A 23167-nucleotide genomic window follows, 5' to 3' on the forward strand; every position below is an offset into this window, starting at 1 on the left:
ATTCCAAGTCTTTTCTCAAAAACCCACAAGCTTCTCAGCCACTACAGGCTACAGACACCCAAAGGTGTACAGACAAGATTCTCTAACAATCCTTCCCTCATTCTAGCTTTTCTTCCTGCAGCAGTTCCTTTCCTTCCTTATAAAGGCACTTTCTAAATTCTATATCCTTACGCAGGGAAACACTTCCAGTTTTCCATCCCAACAAACAGAACAGTCCCACAAATACACAACATTCAGAAGGAATTTTAATTAACAAAATGGTCCAGGAAAGGGAAGGGAAAACCCAAAAAAACAGGCCATTGCATTTGAAAGGTTGCATGTCAGTCACTAGGTATGCCTGCAAGCCCATGCACAGGAAACCATTTGGACCTTTGTCAGTGCAGAACTAGTCTCAGCTTCCAGAACCACTTCTCTACTCCTTCCTTATATAGGCTAAATATTATATACATATATAAAAAAAATACAAACTTGAGTTTGTTATAAAGTGGCTTCTCTCTCTCCCCCTCCTATGCTTGCTTGGCACATGAACGCATGCAAAGCTAAGTAGGCTCTGAGGGCTGCACAAACAGCAGGTTTTGGCAACAAAAAAAATAAACACAGCTAAAATGGATAAGCAAGATTAAAAGCCACTGAATTGAAAACCATATATTTTTCCAATTGTATAGAATTAGAACTACAGCTACGACTTAAAACTGTAAGAGTCTGTCATCCTCTCTCCCAACTCATGTCAAAGTTCATAGCAGCATAACACGAGATTCCTCAAGAAACATCAAGCCAGTGTTCTCTGCTTCAGGAGTGAGTTCACAGGTCCAAGTTTAGTCTGTCCGAAGGATCATGGGGGGATGCTCACTGTCTTCGTCCAATCTAAGTGAGTTGGTTTCATCTTCCAGGCAAGCTCCACCCACAGCACCCAGGTCATCCGTATAGGCTGGAGAGAAAGGAACAAGGAGTTGGGCAATCAGCAGCAACAAACTAAGGCTTGGATCCAGAGTGAATGAGCAGAGCTGAAGTACCAGGCATTACTTGAAATAGTTTCACTGCCACCCTATGTTTGCTTTTATCATGACTCTGTTTCATGACTGTGTTTCTCCAAGCCAAGAGCAGTTCATGATCACAATTAAACTCCTGTGTGTGTGTGCAATGCATACTGGTGCTTTGGGCAGGCTGCTGTTTTCAGTCTCCACTGATACAGCGCAGTACAGATGTGATACATGCCCACTGTCCTCCCTCTGCAGCAAGGCACTAACCTGGATGCCAGAATGGCAAAGCTCCACTGACTTGGAGGGCTGCAGCATTAACCAAGCTCTCATTCTCTTGATTTAACTGAGCAGTGAATCAGGCTAAAAGGTTGCTGTTCCCATAAAGGAACAATTGCAGCATTTATCAACCTTTCTTAAAAAAAAAAAAATTAAAAAAAGGGAGCAGGGCTGTAATTCAGATGCTTTGCACAAGGTCTGCGTGCAGAACTGCCTCAAGAACCACGTGGCAAGTACTGAAACTATCACTACAGCAATCAACCACAATTCAAGACAAAATTCTACCCAGAACATAGCAAAGACAAGTGATCCATCTACAGAAAGCTACTGCACACCACGAGTGCTCTTTTCCTACTGCTCACCAAGGCTCCACCTCACACGCGTGGCTACGCAAAGCTCGGTGCAGATGTGGACCAGCTCCTGCAGCCATCTAGAAGGAAGCAACAGGCAGAGGTGCTCCCTGCCCCATTCCCAGCCTTCTCCTTACCATGCCTGGTGGGTGAGGAAGGCACATATGTACCTTTAGTCACAGCGGCACTGTACGTCTGCGCTACCAGCGGCCGGTCGTGGGATGCAGACTCCAGAATTTCGTTGGCTGGCTCCATGCTGCCATCGAGCCTGCCAGGAAGAGAGGGGTTAGCTGGAGAGGTGACCTACCTGGGAACATAACAGCTTTAGCTGGCGGCTACAGGAAAGTATTTAATCTGATGTGCAAGAATAATATACAGAGAAATGCAACAGGAGGAACTTGGTGCCTCTGTTCCAGAGGCCTGGCAAGAAGGCACCTGACAACACTTGGTATTTCTCATATTTCTCTGAAGACTCATAAGCATGGTGTTTGCTTCTGACAAAATATCAAAATCTAAATCCTAGTAGCTCATATTAGGAAAAATATACTCAAAAAAAGACTGCATGATTAAAAAACTCCATTCCAATCAGCAATATTGTATGCTGTCTTGATCTCTGTCCACAACAGAAGTGGTTGCTTCATACACAGATATTAGAAAACCCTCTAGAAAAAGTATTAGAGCATTTCAAAGATTAACAGCTTGGTAAAAGCTTCCCTCTATGAGGCTTCACTTCATCTCTAACTAGAGGTCATGCCTTCAAATGTTCAGATAAATGTATGATTTTTGATCATAACTGTAGCTTGACCAAAGCTGCAAACCTGAATTATCATCATGAGTTATTATCTTTAATTCTATGATTGATAAAGTAATTTGACTATATTACTCTAGCTTTTCCTGCCAACCTTTATTGAAAAACACAGTGCATTGTCCTATTTCTGTAAGTGTTTTACAGTACTATTACAGAACATCAGCTGCCTGGCCTATATGCAAGGAAGTTTAATAAGGACACCAGCAGAGAGAGAACATGGATAATTTCATAGGCCAGTTTCCCCTCTGTGAAGTCAGAGCAACATCTTTCTCATGTTTGTAACCACTTCATTTATTGATGAAGAGGATGGTGTCACTCGTTTCAAATTCTTGTGTAAGTAACTCAACTCAAAGTGCCAAGAAGAAACAGGAGCACACAGAGAACAGCGATTGATCCCTCCCTGCACTGGGACAGGGTTAAGTTTCTGCTGGTAAAGTGGTGCTTGGTGTAGTGGATACTTGGAAGGAAGGCTCAGGGGGATTCTGAAGTTACTCATTCATGTCAGAGGTCTGGAAAAAGATTAGTTTGAAGAAATGAGCTGTTCAAAGTCAGACTTTTCCAGAACAGAACCAAGTTTAGGAACAGACTGGATTTTGAGAAGAAATAAAATACAACAGTTCTCAGCTAATGTGGACTTACTTGTGCTGCTTCATTAGTGTGCACTCGCCTCCCTCCTGGGGGTCTAGGTTGTACATGTAGAGATACCCATCAGCAGCTCCCACCAGCAAACGAGGGATCTTCTGGATTCTAGAAAGGTTTAGAGGAGAGATTATTAAATAACAGATCATTAAATAACGTAAGAAACCACACTCTCCTCCCTTCCCATGATTTAATGGTTGGACTCAATCTTAGAGGGTTTTTCCAACCCAAATGATTCTATGAATTTAAGGCATTATTTTCCACACTCTTGCTCCTAGACAGGGAATGCTGTTAACAGTTAGAGTGCCCAGGAAAGAACTGTGTGTAAAAAAATTACAGCATAACCACATTTTGGGCCTAACAGGAATCAAGCAATTACATGTAACTCAGTAAAACAGATTCAGAAGTTACCATCCTGTTATCATGCTTTGTGCAAATACAGAGACAAATATTCTAACGGGAAGGATTTACTTATTTGAGAAATGTTACAAAGCTTAATTATTGCTTAAAGGGTGCTTTGAGATCAGAGGAGTGAGAGTACAGACATGAAGTCAATTTAGCATAAAAACTATAAAACCCCCACAAAATAAGTTTACTACTGCTCAGCTTATTGCTTTGGTAGTTGTGCCAAATGGGACCTGCCTTTGAGGAAGACAGCATAAAAGATTAGATTTAGTCCTCAAAATTAACTTTAATGAATGCTATGCTGTTTTAGAGACAAGAATTATATGAACTTGCTTTCAAAGACTTCTTTAATGGTTAGGCTGGATTGCCTAATTTTGCAATTCACTAACAACATGCAGCATTACTCCCCATAGCACTAATGGAAGCAAATGCCATAAAAGCCCATGGGTCTGTTCTCAATATTCTTGTTTCAAAATTAAAAGACATCTTTAGAAGACATCTTTAAACAACACTTAGAAATGGGCTATTCCTATCCAAATATTATGCCCTTTCCTCCTTCCCCCACATGACTGTGAGGTGTTAGCTCTGACATGTTGCTCTTAAACTGGAATGATCACAGGTGACCCATTGCTCTGCTGCAGATGAAGTTGTGTTCTACAGTGGCAGCCTCTCCAGAGCCCAAACAACCCAGCAGGGTGGGGAGTGCAGGCTCCATTTCTGTACTCACGTGGCAAGTGCACAGATGTTTTTGTGCCCACAGAAGGGCAGACGGACTGTAGCAAAGGCTCTACCCTGGTTGAACATCTCTGTTACTTGAGAGGGCAGATAGCTCGTTGAGGCCATCAGCACTTTTCCAAAGTAACCTGTCCAGGTTGTAGGCTCTTCCTGAGGTCTACAAGTCAGAAGAGAAAATTTACCAACTTTGCCTACACCTTAGAGAGAAAAGTGTGTAAACACTTTAAAACATTTTATTTTTAAAGTATTAAGCAGCTATCTGTTTGTTTGCAGAAATAACTAACACCCTTGAGAACTCTACCACACTTCATTTGTGCTACAGGACAAAATGTATCCTCTAATATCCTCAGCCTGTTATTTAAGCATGTTTGATTGTAAACTGATACTCCTGCATATAAGACTGCATTTTATAACATTCATTATACAAGAGCAGAATCTACTGGAAAGTGCCACGCTTTAGGATTTTATTAATCTGTTTATCACTAACCAAATCATTGTTTCCAATAACTTGCACCGAAATGTAATTAAGACTGACCTCTCACGTCATAAATAGGAACATTTTAGAACTTGGTGCCTTTTAAAGCCCCTATATGCAGCTGGAAGACCTTGCTGAGATAGCTCTTCCAATATGGATGTCAGAGGAGGTGAAACAAATGCAACTGAAAATGCTAAAACTGCTCCACATTCCTCTGTGAAGGATGGCCAAGTTCTTTTTGGCAGAAAAACACCTTTTCTACTCAGTGGGAGAACAGTACACAGCTCAGCTGCAGTTGCTGATTCATAAGTGACTTCTTATGCCCTTTACTTTACAGAAGTGTTCAAAAGAAGTCTGTCCACACTTCCACACTTTTGAGAACTCATCCTGTTTGAGCAGAGTCAACTTTTAAGCCTTTTCCTTGAAAAATCTAAGGCACCTTTGAAACCTACTTTTCTTTCACAGTCTCAAGTTTGAAGATATGCACCGTCTCCGTGTTACTGGATGCAGACAGAAACATGCCATCCATGCTGAAAGCCAATGAACAGATGCTCACACACCTGGGAAAAAAAAGAAAAAAGAAGAAAAACAATGAAGTAAAAGTATTTTGCTTAATTAAGCAGATTTCTAAAGTCACCACTACTTTGCAGAGAAGAAAAAAACTTCAATAGTAAGCATTCTGAATTCTCTGATAGTTTCTTGAGGCTATTCAAGAATAAGACTAACGATGTTCAGCTCTGATGTTTATCAGATATGGGAATCAATTAGTAACAATCTGAACTCAGTCTTACCCCTGCATAAAGTACAGCAGAACTAGAGTTACTGCTACCACAAACCACAATACCATTTCACAATGGCTATCAATGACCACAGCACTAAAAGGATTTAGAAGAGAGGGAGAATATTAGATGCACTGCCTCCAATTGCCATAAGAATACAATATATCCTACAAAAGGTGACCCACTTTAAACAAGTTCCCTCACCAATAAATTTTTAAAAGGCAAGAGGGAGTACAATTCTGACAGGATTGATTTGTAGAATAGTCAAGTCCAAAGGAAAGAAATTGGAAAACATTCAAGCTGAAACTGTTATAAGCATAAATGCAGGGATGAATGAAGATGAAAACAGGCAAAAAAAAAAAAAAAAAAAAAATCAGGTTGCCAGCTCAATTGCTGAACATACTGGAAATCAACCATAAGGAATGAATGTCAGGTAATTAACCCAGCTGAACTTTACCTCTTCACTCCCCTTCGGAATTCAAAGAGTTTCTGTCCCTCTGGAATGGAAAACACTCTTATTACTGTCCCCTGTAAAGAAAAAAATAAATAAATCATTTTTCATTTCAAGTTCATTCATTGTGTATTAGCTCTAGCGAGTGGAGTACAACTAGAAGCAGCAAACCACTTTGCTGTTAACTCATTGCTGTGATGCACCCCAGATACTACATGAAGTATTTATGGAGCCTGTTTGTAGGATGTGTTTGAGGAGTACAGAAACAAGAGGTGGGAGCTACTAATGTAGAGAACAAGCTGTGCATCAAACCCAGCCCTTCTTATCATATTTGATCATGAAAACGACCACACTAGACAAGTACCATGAGTGCAGTCACTTGGATGTCTTTGTGCCTTTTTCAGATGCAATCAGTTATACCTTTATAGTCTAAGCTTATTACTCCAAGAGCAGAAGCTTCAGACTCTCTAATTTATGCACATTACATGAACAATTTGTCATCACACGCCAAAGACTAGTGAGGCACTTCTCTCTATTCTGATTTTAACTGTCTTGTTTTCATTAAGACAGTTAAATCAAAGACAGCATCAAAACAAGACAACTAATTTCTAATAAGTATTCTGCACTGAAGGGAGAAACACTCAGAGGACTGCCCTAATTAAAGCCAGATTAAAATGTTTTATTTAAATAACCTTATTATCCAATATTTCACAGCATGGAAATTGTGTCAAATATCATTAACAGATCTCAACTTAGATTTCCCATTGTACCGTAAGCCTTCTTTTTTGGCACTTGCACATGGAACTGTGCACACTTAAAACACTTAACGACAAATCTGATTTTTATCACTGTTGGCAAGGCAATCAAAAGCTCCCTTACCTTTTCTGAGGCCGTGGCAAGTTTAGTACCACTTGCATCAAATGCCAAAGCAGCCAAGGGACTATCATGAGCTGGGATCATATTGGCAGCTCTCTGCAGTGAATCAATAAAAGAGAACCTTAGAAGAGTAGAGGTTAAAAGCTACACATGTGCAGCTTGAGATTGCATATTTAAGCACATTCAAGGCAAATATGGGTTTTACTTTATGGAAAAAAGCTTCAATATTTTTTCAGTAACTGCTAAGTACATAAAACTATCACTGAAGCATATGCATAAAGGGTGCAAGCAGCAGGAAGACAATTAAAATAGAAATTACTTGGGTCCACTCATTTTCCCAATTCTACTCATCCAATCTAGTATTAGCACTTGTATCTTCTTTGCTGACATTCTGTGAAGCCCAGCTACAAGAGATGCTGCAAACTGATGCACAGAAACCTAAGTGTCCAGTAATTCCTCTCTGAGCAAGGTAAGTAATTTTCAAAACCTGCATCTTTAGAGCTGGAAACAGCACTCAAAGATGCTTACCAGATTGATGGTGTCAAAGACTTGTACTTCTCCAATAGTTGCACTTCCTGGATAGGCCAGGTAGCAGTTATCATTGTTTATTGATAAAGCACACAACCCTAGAAGGGATGCAGAAACAGAATTAGAAACAAGCAAATTCCAAGACTTATGCAGTAAAACTTTCTGATTCTGTGCTTGAGTGTCACAAAAATAACTCAAAATTATCAACAGAAATAGAACTAAGGATGAGTAATCTCAGAGTCAACCTGTAATATATTCAACTATTTAGCATAAATTTAATATAAAACAGAAAAGGAAGAACACCAATAGAGTAACAGTAACTGATTAAACAGTAGAACTTCCCATGTCTGCCATGATTCCTAAAGCATTAACCTGACAAAGTCTTGAACTATACCAAGCACTGTCTAAATCCAGTTTTTATCTCTACTGTTCCTTCCTAACATTTCAACACATCCACTCCAGGGACCAAAATATTGGGAAGATGCAGCTTAAGGCAGAGTCTGCTACTTGTTCTCAGCTGGATCAAACACATAGGCTTCAGAGAACACTCATATTTGTTACTTTTATTTGAAGGCAGAATTAACAACACTACAGTTCCCCACAGGGAAACTCATACACTGACACAGAAAACACTTTTCAGACTTTTGCTGGATTCTACCATCATATTTACCTGCGGGATTGGGAGGTGTCTCCCTGATTGTATGTAATACCTTCATGTCTCGTATGTTGTGTATATAAAGAGACTCTTCCAGACATACTATCAGTCTCTAGAAAAGGGAAAGAGGACAAAATGGTGACATGGGAATGGAGTTTATATGGATTTACCAGTCCTAAAAAATTCTGTCCAAAAATACCTTCCAATAGAGAAAAGGTTGTACCCACCTGATCACTTGAACTGACCAGTGCACACTGAAGCCATTCCCATAATAAAGTCAATAAGCCAGAAACCTTCACTTAATTCTTATTCTGTACCTGCATATATGTATTCCCCCCCATCAAGTGGCCAATTTATATGTAGAAATAATGGAAATAACTTTCTGCTTTTTCTAAACAGAAAAAACAGACAAGACTTTTTAACCATTCATAAAGCCTATTACTTATCCGTAATAATTTGTGAATGGCTTTTTTTAAAAACTCTTATTAAGTTCTTCATCATCTCATTTACACTCTGTAGACTACATTTGGATGACTAACTAGACATTACTCATTTAACACTAACACCCTATGCCAGAAATCAAATTACCCACTGTTTCTCTCATGACTTTAAACAACAAACCCCTCCTCCCACACTCAATTTTGGGGGTAAAAACAGACATTAAGATTTTCTCCTCCAGATACCCTTCTCTCTAGTTTGAATGAACTGGCTAAAGACAGAGAAGTCTATTTGTTGAAGAGCTTATTAATATTTTAGTCATACAGCAAACTATGCTTCCAGGTACTTTAAAAATTCACCAATTGAGTGACATTTTTTAGATTTTTTGAAAAGAATTCAGCAAACAGTATTTAAAAACATAAGAAGTTAATAGATGACTTTAAATTTTGGCCTGAAGAGAAACTGTCAGTCTCACATAATTTTATATTTAGGATGAAAGGATGATTCAGACTGGGAAGGACATCAGGAGGTCTCTAGTCCAACCTCCTACTCAAAGCATGCTCAACTTACTCAGGGCATTTTCCTAAGCAAATACATAAACACAGAACCAAAAATACTTAACCAAATACAAGTATGGAGATGCCATACAGAAGCCACAGTTGGAAAAGTACAACTAAATTTTGAACAGCAATTCTGTCACCAAAGGCAGAGCCATCAATCAGCAGAAGAAATGCCAAAATAAAATCCACAACCCCTTTCCCGAGTTTTCACCTAGGCAAAATCACCACTCACCTGTCTATTGAGTTTGACAGCCAAAATGGTGTTGGAGTAACTGTAGTTGCAAATCTCTGTCCCCTTCTTAAAATGACAAACCTTCAGCTTGCGTGGAGCTTTAAGGCTAACTATGGCCACCAGACTACTGGAGAAGAGCCTCTCCACAATGCACACATCTTCTGTGTCAGCTGAGGAATCACAGGAACGAGGGAAAAACATAGAAGGAGATTTCAGGGAAGAAGAATGATGCACATCAACAGGAAATACTATCTAAGAAAATCATAGAATTACAGATTAAATCTATGTAAAAATACAGTCTAATACCACAAACATTCTGCCACAACAGCTCAGAGGCAAGGTGGGACACAGGACAGGCTTTTAAAGCAGAAAATGTACACAGTGAGTGCTGATTTCAAAATATTTCCTGCCCCCAGCCCGAGGCATCACACAAGTTTGTTTGAGAACAGTGTCTACCCCCCATGCCCAGAATCCAACAGAAAAAGATCCAAAGCTACAAAACCCAGAATTCCAGAATTTTACAATCTTATCTCTGTAGAAATCTAGGAAAGCAAATGTTTTTTGGGCTTTTTGCAAGTGCATGTTTGGGTTTTGTTTTGTTTTTAAAGCTATATTATGCATGAAAGGGTTTTTGATGACCAAACCCTTGGCATATAAACATGCCTCTCCATGAAGAAAGGTTATAATACTGAGAGAAGCTGGTAAAGCTCATTTGCCACAAGACTGCTGCAGCCACCAATTAGCATTTTCACACCTACCATCTTTTACCTGACAGGCCCTAAGAGCAATTTGTGCAGGAATCACTGATGCCCAGCATTCATGCAGAGCCACAAACCAGCAGATTTGCCAAGTGTTCTACTCTGGGAGCACTGAAAGCAAAGGAGGGAGGAGAGTCCAGGATCTCTGGCAAAGAAGCACTTTCAGAGCATTTGATTACAGCACAGCACTGGACCAAACTGGCAGGAGGCCAAGTCCCACCACCAGCTATCCTGGCATCTGTGCTTCCCTCTGCCATCCCCTGAAGCTTCTCTCCAAAAGCCCCAGGGACACAGTGGACAGTTTCCAGGGCAGGAAGAAGCTGGAGAGGGTTTTACCATGCTCTGCAGCTCTTTCACAGCCACTGGCTACACCTGCTCTTTCATTACAGAACCCAACAAAGACAAGTGACTCGAGCCTTTGGCCTTGATCCATCAAAACAAATTTTTCAGGAGTCAGCTTCTGGATTAGCTCAATGCTTAACACATTCCAAACCATAAAACTGCCAGTAAAAAAAAAAAGCCAACAAAAAACCCCAACCCAAAAGAGCTCATTTCTGAAGGCTTCTGTTTTGGCCAAGAGAAACATTAAGTAATTAATTTGCACTGTTCCCATCACCAGTGACAGAAATTCCATGAAAAAGTTCTGTTCAACATTCTCAGTATATGACACTGACATCAGAGTGTGACACATCTGCTTTCAAAGTGCTTTTTCCTGGGCAGTTATTTCAAGAAAATGAACAAAAAAATATTTAATGTTCTACACTTTTTTGAGAGAAACAGCCTTCTTATGAAAAAGGAGCAGGTTTACACTATGCATTTTCAGTGCTCCATGCAACATAATTGACTTTTATCTACATCTTGTATTTAATATGGTACTTTTCCAGAGAAGACATAACAGCTCACAGAGGCTTTGAAAATTCAATTTTCTCATGCAATAGGGATAATGCATTTTAGTAATTACTTTGTTTTCAAGGAATTGTTCTCCATTTTCCCGATACTACACAAAGCACATGAAAAAGAAATACAAAAATCTGCTTCGATAAATGTATGCAGAGACTTTGAAATGCAGAGGTCTGTGTTCCTTGAATCAGAGTAGTTACATGAAAGCTCTCAAATATTTTACAGGATGGGTTATCAGCTTTCCATCTAAGCCTGGAGTCCTTCAAAATGATGACATCTTTTTACAAGAGTCAGAAGACCAGCACACAGAGACCCAAAACCCACAGTCTGACTGCTCCCTGCTCCAGGGCAAGCACAGCTTCTTTCCCTGTCCATGGGACAACAGTGTTCAGACACAGCTTCTGGGATTTGTCACCCTCCCAGGCAGGCAGGAAAACTGGTATTTCAGAAGAGGAACAGCAGCAGAGATTCATATGGAAAAAGTGCTGTCTTGTGCTGCACTGATGGGAAGGGTGGGCACCAGGGAAGGCACACAGCACTATCAAGAACTCAGCAAGCAGAAAGAAGAAAAAATTTTCAATAAGCAAAATGCCTCAAAGGTATTGATAATCCTTCAGTCTCACCATAAAAAGACTATAATACAGACAGGTACCTTTAGAGAAAGGCTTTGTGATGGGCATTTAATTAAATTCACTTAAAAAATAAAGGATTCACCTCTGCTCCTTTGTCTTCCCTTAACAGGAAGAAGAGATAAAATCTCTTCACAGCTGCCAAGTAATTTATGCTTCCCAACAGCAACTATTCAAGAGTACCAGGCTATACTGCCCATCCTAAATTCAGCTGACCTGAATTAATCATATGTTTAGCAGCACTAAAGCCCTATAGCAATGCTGCTACTCACAGGTTTTATTTTCTATTAGTATTATCTCCTTTACACTGCACAATTGAGCATTGCCAAAATCTCAGATTCAGAAGAGACTAAGAACAAAAAGAGCTGCAAAACAAATTAAGTATCAGCAGCGAGGGGAGAACAAGGAAATACATAACAAGATTAGTTTCATAAACACAAGCATGTAGCATCACAGACAAGAGCTGGTTAGAGCCAGCTAGATTATGATCAGCTGTGCCTTTATTCCATTTTTAATCCACTAACATGAAGCATGTTAGAGGCATTCATTAAGCCTTAAAGCACCCTCCTATCTAATGCTTGTTTTTACAGAGGGATCAACTGCACAGGGAGTCAGGAGATTTGCAGTCACTGGAGAAGTCAGTGATGGGAGCAGCCAAATCTCCTATCTTTTTTTGTATTTCTCTCAAACACAAGACGGCTGAGGCATATTCTGCAGTTTAGTTTAAACACCTACACAAGAGTTGGCAGATCAATCTTCCAGAAGAGAGGGAGGGGTCCTTAACAGTGCTCACTCAAAACAACACAGAAAGTCTTTAGACCCACTTAAACTAAATGGGGAAGTGGGAGGCACCGTGTTTGGGAGGCCTCAAGATACCTTTCCTTGCGGAAAGGAGGCACCCAATGCACAGGAAGCCCTCCACCCTCATATCAAGTTTTAACAGGCAAGGTTTGCAAGTCCAAGACTGTCTGGCTTCCAGAGGCCAAACCATTGAATTTTCCATAGTGACAGGACAAGGAGTAAGGGGTTCAAACTCATAGAAGGAAAATTTAGGTTTGGTATATGGAAGAAATTCCTCCCTGTGAGGGTGGTGAAGCCCTGGCACAGGTTGCCCAGAGAAGCTGTGGCTGCCCCTGGATCCCTGGAAGTGTCCAAGGCCAGGTTGGACAGGGCTTGGAGCAGCTTGGGATAGGGGAAGGTGTCCCTGCCATGGCAGGGGGTGCAACTGGGTGATCTCTAAGGTCCTTTCCAACCCAAACCATTCTGCTAAATGTTACCTCACATGCTGTGCTCAACTTTTATGGACTTACCACTTAGAAACCTTAAAGTATCAAAGAGTTTAAGTCAACACAAGCATCCCAGAACAGTTTGAAGACAAGACTGGAATCAGCAGGTCAAAATTCCAATTCCAGCTGCTTTATCAGTTTATTTGGAAGATTCTGAATAAGGCATTTTATCCAATCTGCACTTTTTCTCTCAAGGACTACCCAGAAGATGCAGGCCTGCACAGTGCAGTCGACCTCTTGGGGTATTTTTCAGTGTCTCATGTAACAGGAATCATCTTCACTGAGTCTCCTGGGGTGATATCAGGCCAGATACTATAAGTGCCTCACATACTGCAGAGGTCAGGTACATAAACTCCAAGGCAGAAAATGGAATCCAAGCCACTTATTAACCAGTAAAACCAGACCATGACTCAAATAGGAAGATGTAGCTGCAACACAATTTAACCTGACCACAGGTGCCTAATTTGAACCTCCCAATTACTTCTCTCCATCGACTGTGTACAGAACCAGGCTGTCATCCCAGGTAATAGGTGATCTGAATCACACCCCATTTCCAAACTTAAGATGCCACAGGGTCAGGTCACTTGGGGAATGGAGTCTCAGGACAACTCTGTCATGGGATCCCACTATAAATGCTGACATCACAGCAATTGGTACCACCTGATCACATGGAGTTTATAAGAAAGCAAGGATACTCATACATAGCATTCATAGTTGACTTATTAGCACCTCAGAAAAGGGAAGTCTATGAACTGCTGGCAGAACAGGGGATACCATCTACCTCCCTTTCATCTTAGACCCTACTCAACTGTCATCAGTATTGAGAAGTTAGGGGAATCTGAATTATTCACTCTTTTGGATGAACAAGCCTGCAGTTATCGGGTTAAAGGGCAATATTCTAACAGAAAATATTAGGATAAAAAAAATTAAGGCTTTGTTTTCTTATTTGATAAAGGCATATTAGTGCTTCCATGCCCCGACAGCCAGTATAAAGACCCAAAAGATGCTCTCTCACATGAGTAAATTATTATTTTTTATGCCTAGCTGCTATGTAACCTTGCTAATGGACTTAAAATTAGAAAAGCAGAGCTCTCATAGCTACTACCAAATTTCACACCATACCAGCTAAATTTACATACAGAACACTGATTTATAGTTTTACCCTGCCTGCAATCACTGTTTTGTATTTGTGGGATATTTACACTTAAGGTTCCTTTCATGCCAATTTCAAACAACCTGTGAAAAAATGGAACATGTCTTATTCTTTCCACATTAAGCCAACTGAAGGGATTTAAAAAAAAAGAAGAAAAAATATATACTCACTGCATTCATAGATCTGCTCTAATTTGTCCACAGAAGAAAGAGAGAAGAATTTGTAGCCTGATTTACTGCCAACTGCAAGGGATCTGCAAAAGAAACAAGCCAGTCAGGAACATGAACTACATCAGCTGTGATTACCCTTGGACAGATTCTTACCCTGTTCTAAACCTTCAGCTGGGTTAGCTCAGTAAGAAAAGTGATAAAAAGTTTGTCCAAAAAAGCCACAATAGGCACAGGCAGCTTCCTCTACTCTGATTAGACCAAACAGCTTCAGAATTACAGAATTCAGGTGTGGAATTCTGCTTCACATTTACGAAATGAGAGTTCACAGCCTAAAGTAAACCTACTGCCCAATTCTCACCGGTGATTTCTTCACACAGGCTAAAAGCTTTAGTGTGGAGGAAAGATGATGACTTGAATAATGTAATGCAAACCAATTACATCATTGCCTCATCATTAGAGGTGACCTCCAAGACCTTTTAAACTGGGCCGTCTGGGGATTTTTGTTCTTTACAGTGTAACCGTCCCCAAGCATCCCCAAAGAGTTTTCATATTAAAAAAAAAAAGTAATTAAAGACTGCCAACTCTAATTTTCTCTGGCTTTATGTGATGATATTCCAGCACCTCCATTGTTAGGTCTCAGTCTTACAAATACTCATACTGAATCTTTGATCAGAGGCACCCTCTAAAAACTGCCAGTCAGTGATGTTAAACAGATTTAACAATAGCAGAACATTAAAAATCCGACTACAAACCCTTCTTTCCTCCATTACTCAATTTTCACACTTAGCTCACAGACCATTTAATTGCTTTTCCAGCCAGAGTCAAAGGCAGGTCTTAAATTTTAAGCTAGAAAAGCCTTTAGCCTGTCTTGCAGGTCTTTACACATCAAGGCAGCACACAATGGCTCATTCTTGTTTCCCCTCCTCATGTGGAGGATGATTTTATGCCACAGATAAAGAAAATTAACAGTCAATACAGTTGTACAGAAGTACATTAGTCTGCTTATAGTTCATATATTTCTTACTGCCAAGAGACGAACATGGAGGAAAAACTAATTAAATTCCAATAAAATACATTTCGATACACTAAATTGTGGCAAGTCATTCAACACAGGGCTCCAATCCAACCATGCCAGTCAGCCTGCCAAAATGCCTTTTTGAACTCAGCAAGATGATTCTCCACAATTCAGACGCACTAACAATTAATGCTGCATTTGGAATACAATGCAGATTCCTCGATTTCATGTTCTTTCTGTATTTTCCACTCGTGGCTCCAACATGAGTCCTTTTTAAACTTCAGCATACCCAGATGATGAAAAATTGCTCCTCAAATGGTTCACCCTTTGAAATTAAGATCCCAAGCTACAAAATCAACTTCTGTAGGATGGTATGACCTTCTCTTCTAGAAGAAAATACAACTGGCACAATCTGGTTAGGAAATTATATTTGAGAAGGTTTAAACCTTCAAATTAAAATATGCACCATGCAGGCAAGAGATTCAATTCCACAGATTCAATAACCAAGATATTAAAAAAGCATATTAGGCTCAGAGATAGAGAAGCAATCATAAAACAAAATTTTGTTGCTGCTCCTCTAAGTCACCCTAGAAATACTGGATTTAATTTTCTTACAGACAAAATCCGTATGTTCAGCAGTCTCTATCTGATTAATCACCAAAGACACTTGTGGTTTTGCTCAACTACTTTTGTACTACTCAATGAAAACCCACATTCTGTGAAAAAACCCCCTGAAACTCTACTTTGGTGAAACAAAGCAATGAGTCAGCTTTTCTTATATCATCTACTGCTTTCCTCAAAAGAAAGTTTAATAAAGAATGACATTAAAACTGTCACTTTGCGAAGGTAAACAAGTACTCCACAGAGTTAAAAATACATGGAGTCACAAGACTCCTTGCAATGTAAACCATCCACAAAAGACACGGGATGATTTCCTCATGGAGAACTCCACACAGCAGCTATTTGTATTACTCGGCAGAACTGATTCCTGTATTGTACTTACAGCTTTAAATACAGAATACTGCTGAATCACTGTTTTACTGACAGCATCACTGGAAGCAGTAAGGAAGCTCATTTCTCTTGTCCTACGATTAGACCTCATTCAAATGAGCTGCAGACAATGGCAAACAAGAACTGTGTACATGATTATTACAATCATTAGTGCAAATCATTAAACTGAGTAAAACCCAAATTGCAGAAGCAGAGAATAGACCTTTCCATCCATGACAACTGCTTTTTCTTATTTATTTCAGCATCGAGGTGATGAAGCCACAAATTATTTGTTTACACACAGCAGTTTAAGACAAGATAATGAAACCCATTTCAATGTGCAAGTGTAACTGCAAAATAACCCCTTTTTCTTCTGGAACAGCATCCTTGCTTTTGGAGGGTTTGTTTTGTCGCTTTGGTTTTTTAAAATGTACTCTCAAATTACTTCTTATGAAACTACTGGGAAAAGGCTTTTTATATGTAATAAGAACCCACTAGGCTGAATTATACCAGCATAATCACAGTGATTTAAATCTCCCATCTTCCCCCGCACTGATATTACACTTAAGCCCTTAAGACACCCCACAGCCATCTAAATGGCCAAATCCACAAAACAAGGGCCTAGCCAAAATTACCTCACCTCTGAAAAAATGTGCAACCATATGGGGAAGAAATATGATCAATAAGCCATTCAGCTCTTGCTCAGATACAGTGGCCCTCAAGAAACCACTGTAGTTTATCAGATGCTCCTTTTACAGCGTAGGTGTTATGCTTTATGATCACTGATTTTCAGAAGCTGATGAGAGACTGAAATTGAAAATAAAATAAATATTCTCTAAAACTGCCATTTTTTTCTTCTAACATTATGCTATACACATGTGGTTTCTTTGCTCTATTATGTATAGCCTCTATTACACACTTTAGACTGTAGACCCTGAGCTATTTCATCACGAAGGTTGTCTCCCCAGCACAAAATTATCAATACAGCCATGATTTATGGAACTGTGTTTATCCACTTTTTGCAGAGATAATGCTGTAGTCTGATCCAAGACTACATAAATCTTGATAGTATTTTCAAGAGTGACTGTCATAAATAATTAAAACCAGGCTCATCAAGCAAAGACTGCTGTGAGATTTCACACACTCACTGGAAGATGCTGACATTAGCTCTAAGTGCATTCACCTAAAGTGGGAAATCAGCTGCTTCAATCTCTCTGGCTCTTTAGAAACAAGTTTTTTCAGCTGGGTTAGAATCCTCAGGTTTTCTTTTGTTTCTTTAATATACATATAGAAGGAAGAAAACCAGTTTTTCCCTTTTCATATCACAGAGGACCTTAACTGTTAATCAGAAATATTCTACATTAATCAGAAAGCTCCTAACAAGGGCAGCTCTCTCAAAGATTAAAATCAATTGCAGCTGCAGCATAAACATGACTCTAAAAGTCATTACTACTTTAAATAACTGGTAAATTAAGCCTACGTTCATTATGATACAGTCTCATTATACTAATGTTCCACCTCATTTCAACACCAATGTAAATTTGCACAGCCAAAACACTTTGGCTTATGATGAAGAGGGGGAAAATAATAACAATTATAATAGAAAAATCAATGAAGACATAAGAATTGCTAAGGACCTACTAAGGAAATGTACCTTGCTTTGTTTTCCCCTCCAAAATACCTGCTGAAACCAAAGCTCATGGGCATGTCTTAATATCAAAGGTCATTATTTTGAAAAGGAGATCGAGAACTTCATACATCCAACATTTTTGTCAGCAACATTCTGACAACCCACAGGAGATTTTCCCATTATTCTTGTATTAAAAGAAAACCCACCAACTTAAATCTGCTACAGGAAAATGAGACCACACCTCCTCATCACTTAACACGCAGGCTGGGACAACAGAAAGTCCAGAATCCAAGTGAATATTGCTACTCTTGGGCCAAATCCCCATCCAAATGGTCACACACTGAGGAACAGTTCCTCTGGCCAGCCCCCCTCAGCTGCTGTGCCCTCTGCAACAACAGCAAGAAACACAACATACGGTTGTCTCTCTCAGCTATCCTCCCTGAGTGTAGGAGCTACGTGACCGCTCTGTCCTTCCTTTTTTTGGTCTGTGTTTAGCTTTAAAGTCTCCTTGGAATAGAGAGCTCTCCTGTCCTCAAGGATCACGGGTGAAGGACACCTGAACCTAGGAGAAACAAAGGCAGAGGAGTCAATGCTCAGCACCTAACCCTTGTTCCTCCCACCACAAGCAGTTTACTACAGAGATCCAAACATCACAGAGTAAGGGAATGAGAATGCAACTTCTGGGACACAAAGCATGCTGGATGTATATAGAGACAGCAGCATTTGCTCACGGTGTAGAATGAAATTGATTTATTCGGGAAATAAAGGGCAGAATTAAATTGGAAAGAAGTAATGTATGGACTGATACATGTCACGTGTAACTCCACATATAAATGAAAACAGAGCCTGAAGGTGTCCTTGGCAATAAGGCACACACCAGTGTTTTCTTTAGAAGTCCAAACACAAAGTTTCCTTTTCCCTTTCATCAGGAGTCTGTTTTCAAAACTGCAGTGACTACTTTGTTTCCAAACACTGTCACACACTTATTTTAAAATGGTCACTAAAACTTCTCTAGTCTGCCCACTTGCATTATTTCACACAGAGGTTGTTTGGTGTTTTTTTTTTTTTGGGGGGGAGTGGGTATGTATTTGTAAATTCAATCTGAACACCATTTGTAAATAGTTCCAAAGAATACCCGTGCAACAGTTTAAAGATTGAAAGTTTTACCTATTATATAGATACATACAAGCTTTGGGATCTTGAAGTTACGCTTTGCTTAAAAAGTCACAAACTTCTAATCCATTAGCATCTCCCTTATGAGCTTTAAAGCTTCTATGAGTTTGTGAGGTGTTTAATTTTTCATAAATGTATCTGTGCTCAGTTTTAGCAGTTCTCCCAGAAGTAACACAAACTGCACTCGGGCTTTTCTTCCCAAGTATCCATTGTTAAAGATTTACAAGTGTAAAACCTACCTAGCACTGAGGCCACCCACAATCTTCCACTGCCTGGTTTTGCTGGGACACCCGAATTCCAATCGGTTGCTCCACTTTGATCTGCAAGCTGGAGCTTCTGCCTCTCAATCAGGGAATGCCAGTCATGCCAAGTTGTGCAATGATAGATTCACTGGGGAAAAGGGCTACGTCCAAAACAAGCACACTAACATCTTCTGAAAATACCCCTCTCTGTGTTTTTACTTAATGAAAACATTATATCAAAGAGAAGCCACAAACCAACCGCTTCTGCTGCATTATAGGTGAAGTGTTCTCAGGCACAGTTCCAGTCCCAGCCAATAATTCAAAACTCTCATGTAAATAAAGCTTAGGGCAATGTGGGATAAACAGGCAAGACAACACTTGCAATAACGTAGATACTATCCCAAGAGACAATGCCACTACACACGGCATCCATGAATGAACATTAGTTAAGTCTGGGAAAACCAAGCGACTAAAAGCAGGATAGAGATATCTGCTTCAGTCGCCAGGGATTGCAACAATTGGGAAAAGCAACAGCAACTTTCATGGTGACAACATTCTTCTAACTACCAGCAATCCAGTTTCCCAAGACTGAGAGCCACCATGAAGTTCATCTTCCTACAGGAAAGAGAAACTAGTTACCAACTCTTCATAAAACCCAGGAAAAGTTAGCTTGAGACTTGTTTTTACCAGTAACAAGCAGCATCTTTTCCTAACACAAGGACTTGGCTCTGCTGTGGAGGTAAGCAAGACACAGTTAAGCCTGCGTGGAACTGGCACCTCATTAAGGTGAAGGCAAAAGCTTTAAATGTACTAACAACAATGAGCCCATGTCATTCATTTTCCAGTTTTGTCTGTCAGCAATTTTTCTAATTACTGAAGCACCTTAAAGCATGATGTGAGCTCTACTGACTGGGCAGACATAAACAAAGCTTGCCTTTCATATACTGCCTGAAAGAATATACATTTGTTTACCTTGCCTGTCTGGAGAAGGGCACCAGTTACCTGTAAAAGTTGAAAACAGGTGAGCTTTCTGAGGCCCAGCATGGGAAAGTGTAAATGATGCCTTTTAAGTTTTTTTCAGCTCCTCTCACCTGGTAAACAGTGATTTCCTAGATATATAGGATAGTATACTATAAACCCAGAGAGCTGCCTTCTTGTTTCTGTACTCTAACAAGAAACCAGGAGAGATCATGGGTGGGAAAAAGAAAAAAAAAAAATCAAATAAACTTTGCTTTAAAGAATGTACACAACCACTAAACTCTACTCAGTTTAGGAACTTGAATGCAACTTGGTTATCTGGGCCACTTACCACATCAGACAAGTGTTTCACTGAGAAGCTGCTCACAAAGGCATCTGCAAGACTTGTTTTACACTTACTGCTTTTCTTGGAGAGTTTTATTTGAGACACTACTAGTAAGAAGCCATTATTCCACATCATCAACAACCTCATTTATCTCAAAGTAAGCGGCCTTTTAAATTATTCTCCGAAATTTGAGATAAAAGTATGAACAGGAGCCTTTTTATATTTCTGTCATTTCTGTAACAGATACACGAATTCACAAATATTCAAAAATTACACAAAAGACCTACTAACCCAAGACTTGGAAATGCAAAGATCTATGGGTCAGTCTGGGTCACATAAAAGATACATCACCAAAATTTTCATCAGCTAGTCTCAAGGTGATTTATATGTACATCATATTTTTAAAAAACATCATTTATTAATGCAACAGATATCAGAATACAAAAAACCCCCAAAAAACCTAAACCAAACCCAAACCACCTAACAAAGAACATTTTTTGCTTATTTGCAAATATGAAATGGGAAAAGTAGTGCAGTAGCACACACAACTGAGGAAAGAAATCATTAGCCAGCTGTCCTTTTTTTCTCCCTATAAACTCAAAGTTATAAAGGAATCACCTTTATTCTCCTTGAAGAAAGATTTCAAGGTGTACAAGCAAAAAAATACCTAGATAATTTCTGTTATGCTTGCTTTCTTTTTAGTTCTGTCTTGGTTTTACTCTCAAGGCAACCTGCAACTCTCTTGTTCAAAGTAAGTGGGTTTTTTTGTCACAACTCAGTGATCTTTAGGTGCATACAGCTCTCCATAAAATTAAGGTGCAACTGAAAATACAGAGGTGACACAGTGGAGAAGTGAGCTGAACTTCAAAAACTTTTATAATGACTTTTATAAACTGCAGAAGGAAGAGGTGACAAATATCCTAGTTATTATGACTTGTTTTTTTAACAGTAATAGGTAAAAAATGAATGGTACCTAAGCAAAACCTGGGCATGTTTTATATGGACAGAGTGAGCTCTATAAGGCATTCACCGAAAAAATGTGAAAAGCAGTTACAAAAGTCTCTGGCTTGAATCAATATATGGATAATGATTTACTTACAAATACACAGAGCACTGCTGCTCTCCCCCAACATTTACCATAACTTATGTACTGCCAGAGTCTCATGTCTCAAGTCTATCCAGCTCCAATTGCTCATCTCCTCACCCTCAACAAAACCTACAAAAGCAAACAGAGTCTCTCCTGGTGTGATGCAACTCTGCTCAAGCTTGGCAGTCACCAGAAATAACCTTCTCACCTTCACAACTCCCATATGCTACAGGACGTGCTGAGGACAGGCACAGATCTCCCTCGTGAGGGCAAGATATTGTTGCTTGCAAAAAGAACAAGTTGTTAAAAAAAACAAACCCAACAAACCCTCCACCACACACGTGGGTTACACTCAGTGATGCCAGCCTGAGATCATTTCCTCTTACTCACTTCCTAGAACTAAACTGCTTTCTCGAGTACAAGTTCTTTTGGTTCTTACTCCCCAGTTTCATCTCTCAGGTATTTAAGACAGTCAAATCCTTCTTTAAATGATCTTCAGTGCTCCAATCCCAGCTAATAGGGGGTTCTTAAATTAAAAATACTGCTTTATAATATCCCATATAAAAACTAATATGCACTAATTGATCTAAATATGCTGCAATGATTAAGTAATTTGCGAGACGTGCAGCTTGAACCATCTGAAGCCTAAGGAAGTGCAGCTTCATGGATAAGAGGAAGGCCTCTCTTCAAATTCGAAACTAAAAGTAGCATGGGCTCATAAAAATACCTTCAAGCCTAAGTCTCCCTGCTTTAACACAGCGGCTGAAAATAAAATAGCTGTATGAAAAGACAGCTGTGAGGAAGTTTTGGGTGAAGTCTTTGCATGTCCAGGAAGACTCGGGGCTTCATGTCAGGCCCTCCTATGGCTGGACATCACCAAGGAGCAGCAGGAGCCCTCCTTCCGTCCCTTTCCCAAAAGAACAGCGAGCGATGCTTCCCAAGCGGGAGCAGAAGTTCCCCAGGGCGGCGACCCGGGGGAGGCAGAAGGCAACACGCTGCCACAGCCCCACAGCTGCGTGTCCCCACGGCAGGAGCGGCCTGTTCCCGCTGCTCCACACTGAGGCCGGAGGGCACAGCGGGGCTGTTCCCAGCCCTCGGCCCCGCGAGGGTCTCCAGCCCCTCTCCAGCCCCGCTCCAGCCCCCAGGCCCCGGGAAGGGCTGACTACAGCGGCTCTCCCCGCCACGGGAAGGGGCGGCACCGGGGAGACCCCACCACGCCCCCCACCCCGCGACCAGGCCTCCCCAGGGCCCCTCAGGCCGCTGCCCCTCAGCCGCCCCTCCCCGGCCCGGCGCCCCTCAGCCACCCCCCGAGCCCCCCTTACGTGTTGTCCTGGTTGAAGTTGGCGAACAGCAGATGGCCGCTGCCGGCGTCGCCGCTCTGACCGGCCAAGTTCATGGCGGGACGGCCCTCGCCACCCCCGTCCGGCGGGGGGAGGACGAGGAAACAGCTCCGGATCGCTGCGCCCCTCAGCCGCGGGCGCCCCGGCCCCGCCGCATCCCCGCCGGGCCCTTGTTTACGCGGCGGGCGGCGGTGAGGCCCCCGCGCCTGCGCCCTCGCGCCCCTCCCGGCCGCCGTACGGCCATCGCGCATGCGCGGCGGCGCCCAGCGCCGGCGGAACGCGTTCCGAAGCTAAGCAGGATCTG

The 23167-nt window shown here is 40.8% G+C and overlaps 1 protein-coding gene and 1 long non-coding RNA gene across 4 annotated transcripts; both read right to left on the reverse strand.

Annotated features, from left to right (window-relative positions):
• Positions 1-223: 223 nt before the first annotated feature.
• WIPI2 (WD repeat domain, phosphoinositide interacting 2) lies at positions 224-23090 on the reverse strand. Of its 3 annotated transcripts, XM_085074515.1 has the most exons (13): positions 22846-23090; positions 14084-14166; positions 9188-9357; positions 7973-8069; positions 7303-7400; positions 6778-6870; positions 5905-5975; positions 5121-5228; positions 4186-4350; positions 3054-3161; positions 1777-1874; positions 1619-1686; positions 224-928 (listed from the first exon to the last, which is right to left on the reverse strand). In XM_085074515.1, the coding sequence occupies exons 1-12, from the start codon at positions 22917-22919 to the stop codon at positions 1643-1645; spliced, it is 1209 nt and encodes a 402-aa protein (XP_084930641.1). In that variant the 5' UTR covers positions 22920-23090; the 3' UTR covers positions 224-928; positions 1619-1642. The 3 variants fall into 3 exon arrangements, with proteins under 3 accessions (XP_084930641.1, XP_084930640.1, XP_084930639.1); XM_085074514.1 differs by lacking the exon at positions 1619-1686; XM_085074513.1 differs by lacking the exon at positions 1619-1686 and having other exon boundaries at positions 1744-1874.
• LOC146430666 (uncharacterized) lies at positions 18156-22745 on the reverse strand. The gene is made up of 3 exons (XR_014855068.1): positions 20225-22745; positions 20106-20135; positions 18156-18280 (listed from the first exon to the last, which is right to left on the reverse strand). It is a non-coding gene; the product is annotated as an uncharacterized LOC146430666 (long non-coding RNA).
• Positions 23091-23167: the final 77 nt, after the last annotated feature.

Source organism: Lichenostomus cassidix, chromosome 14 (assembly GCF_008360975.1).
Source record: "Lichenostomus cassidix isolate B80296 chromosome 14, HeHo_3.0, whole genome shotgun sequence".
NCBI classification, from domain to species: domain Eukaryota; kingdom Metazoa; phylum Chordata; class Aves; order Passeriformes; family Meliphagidae; genus Lichenostomus; species Lichenostomus cassidix.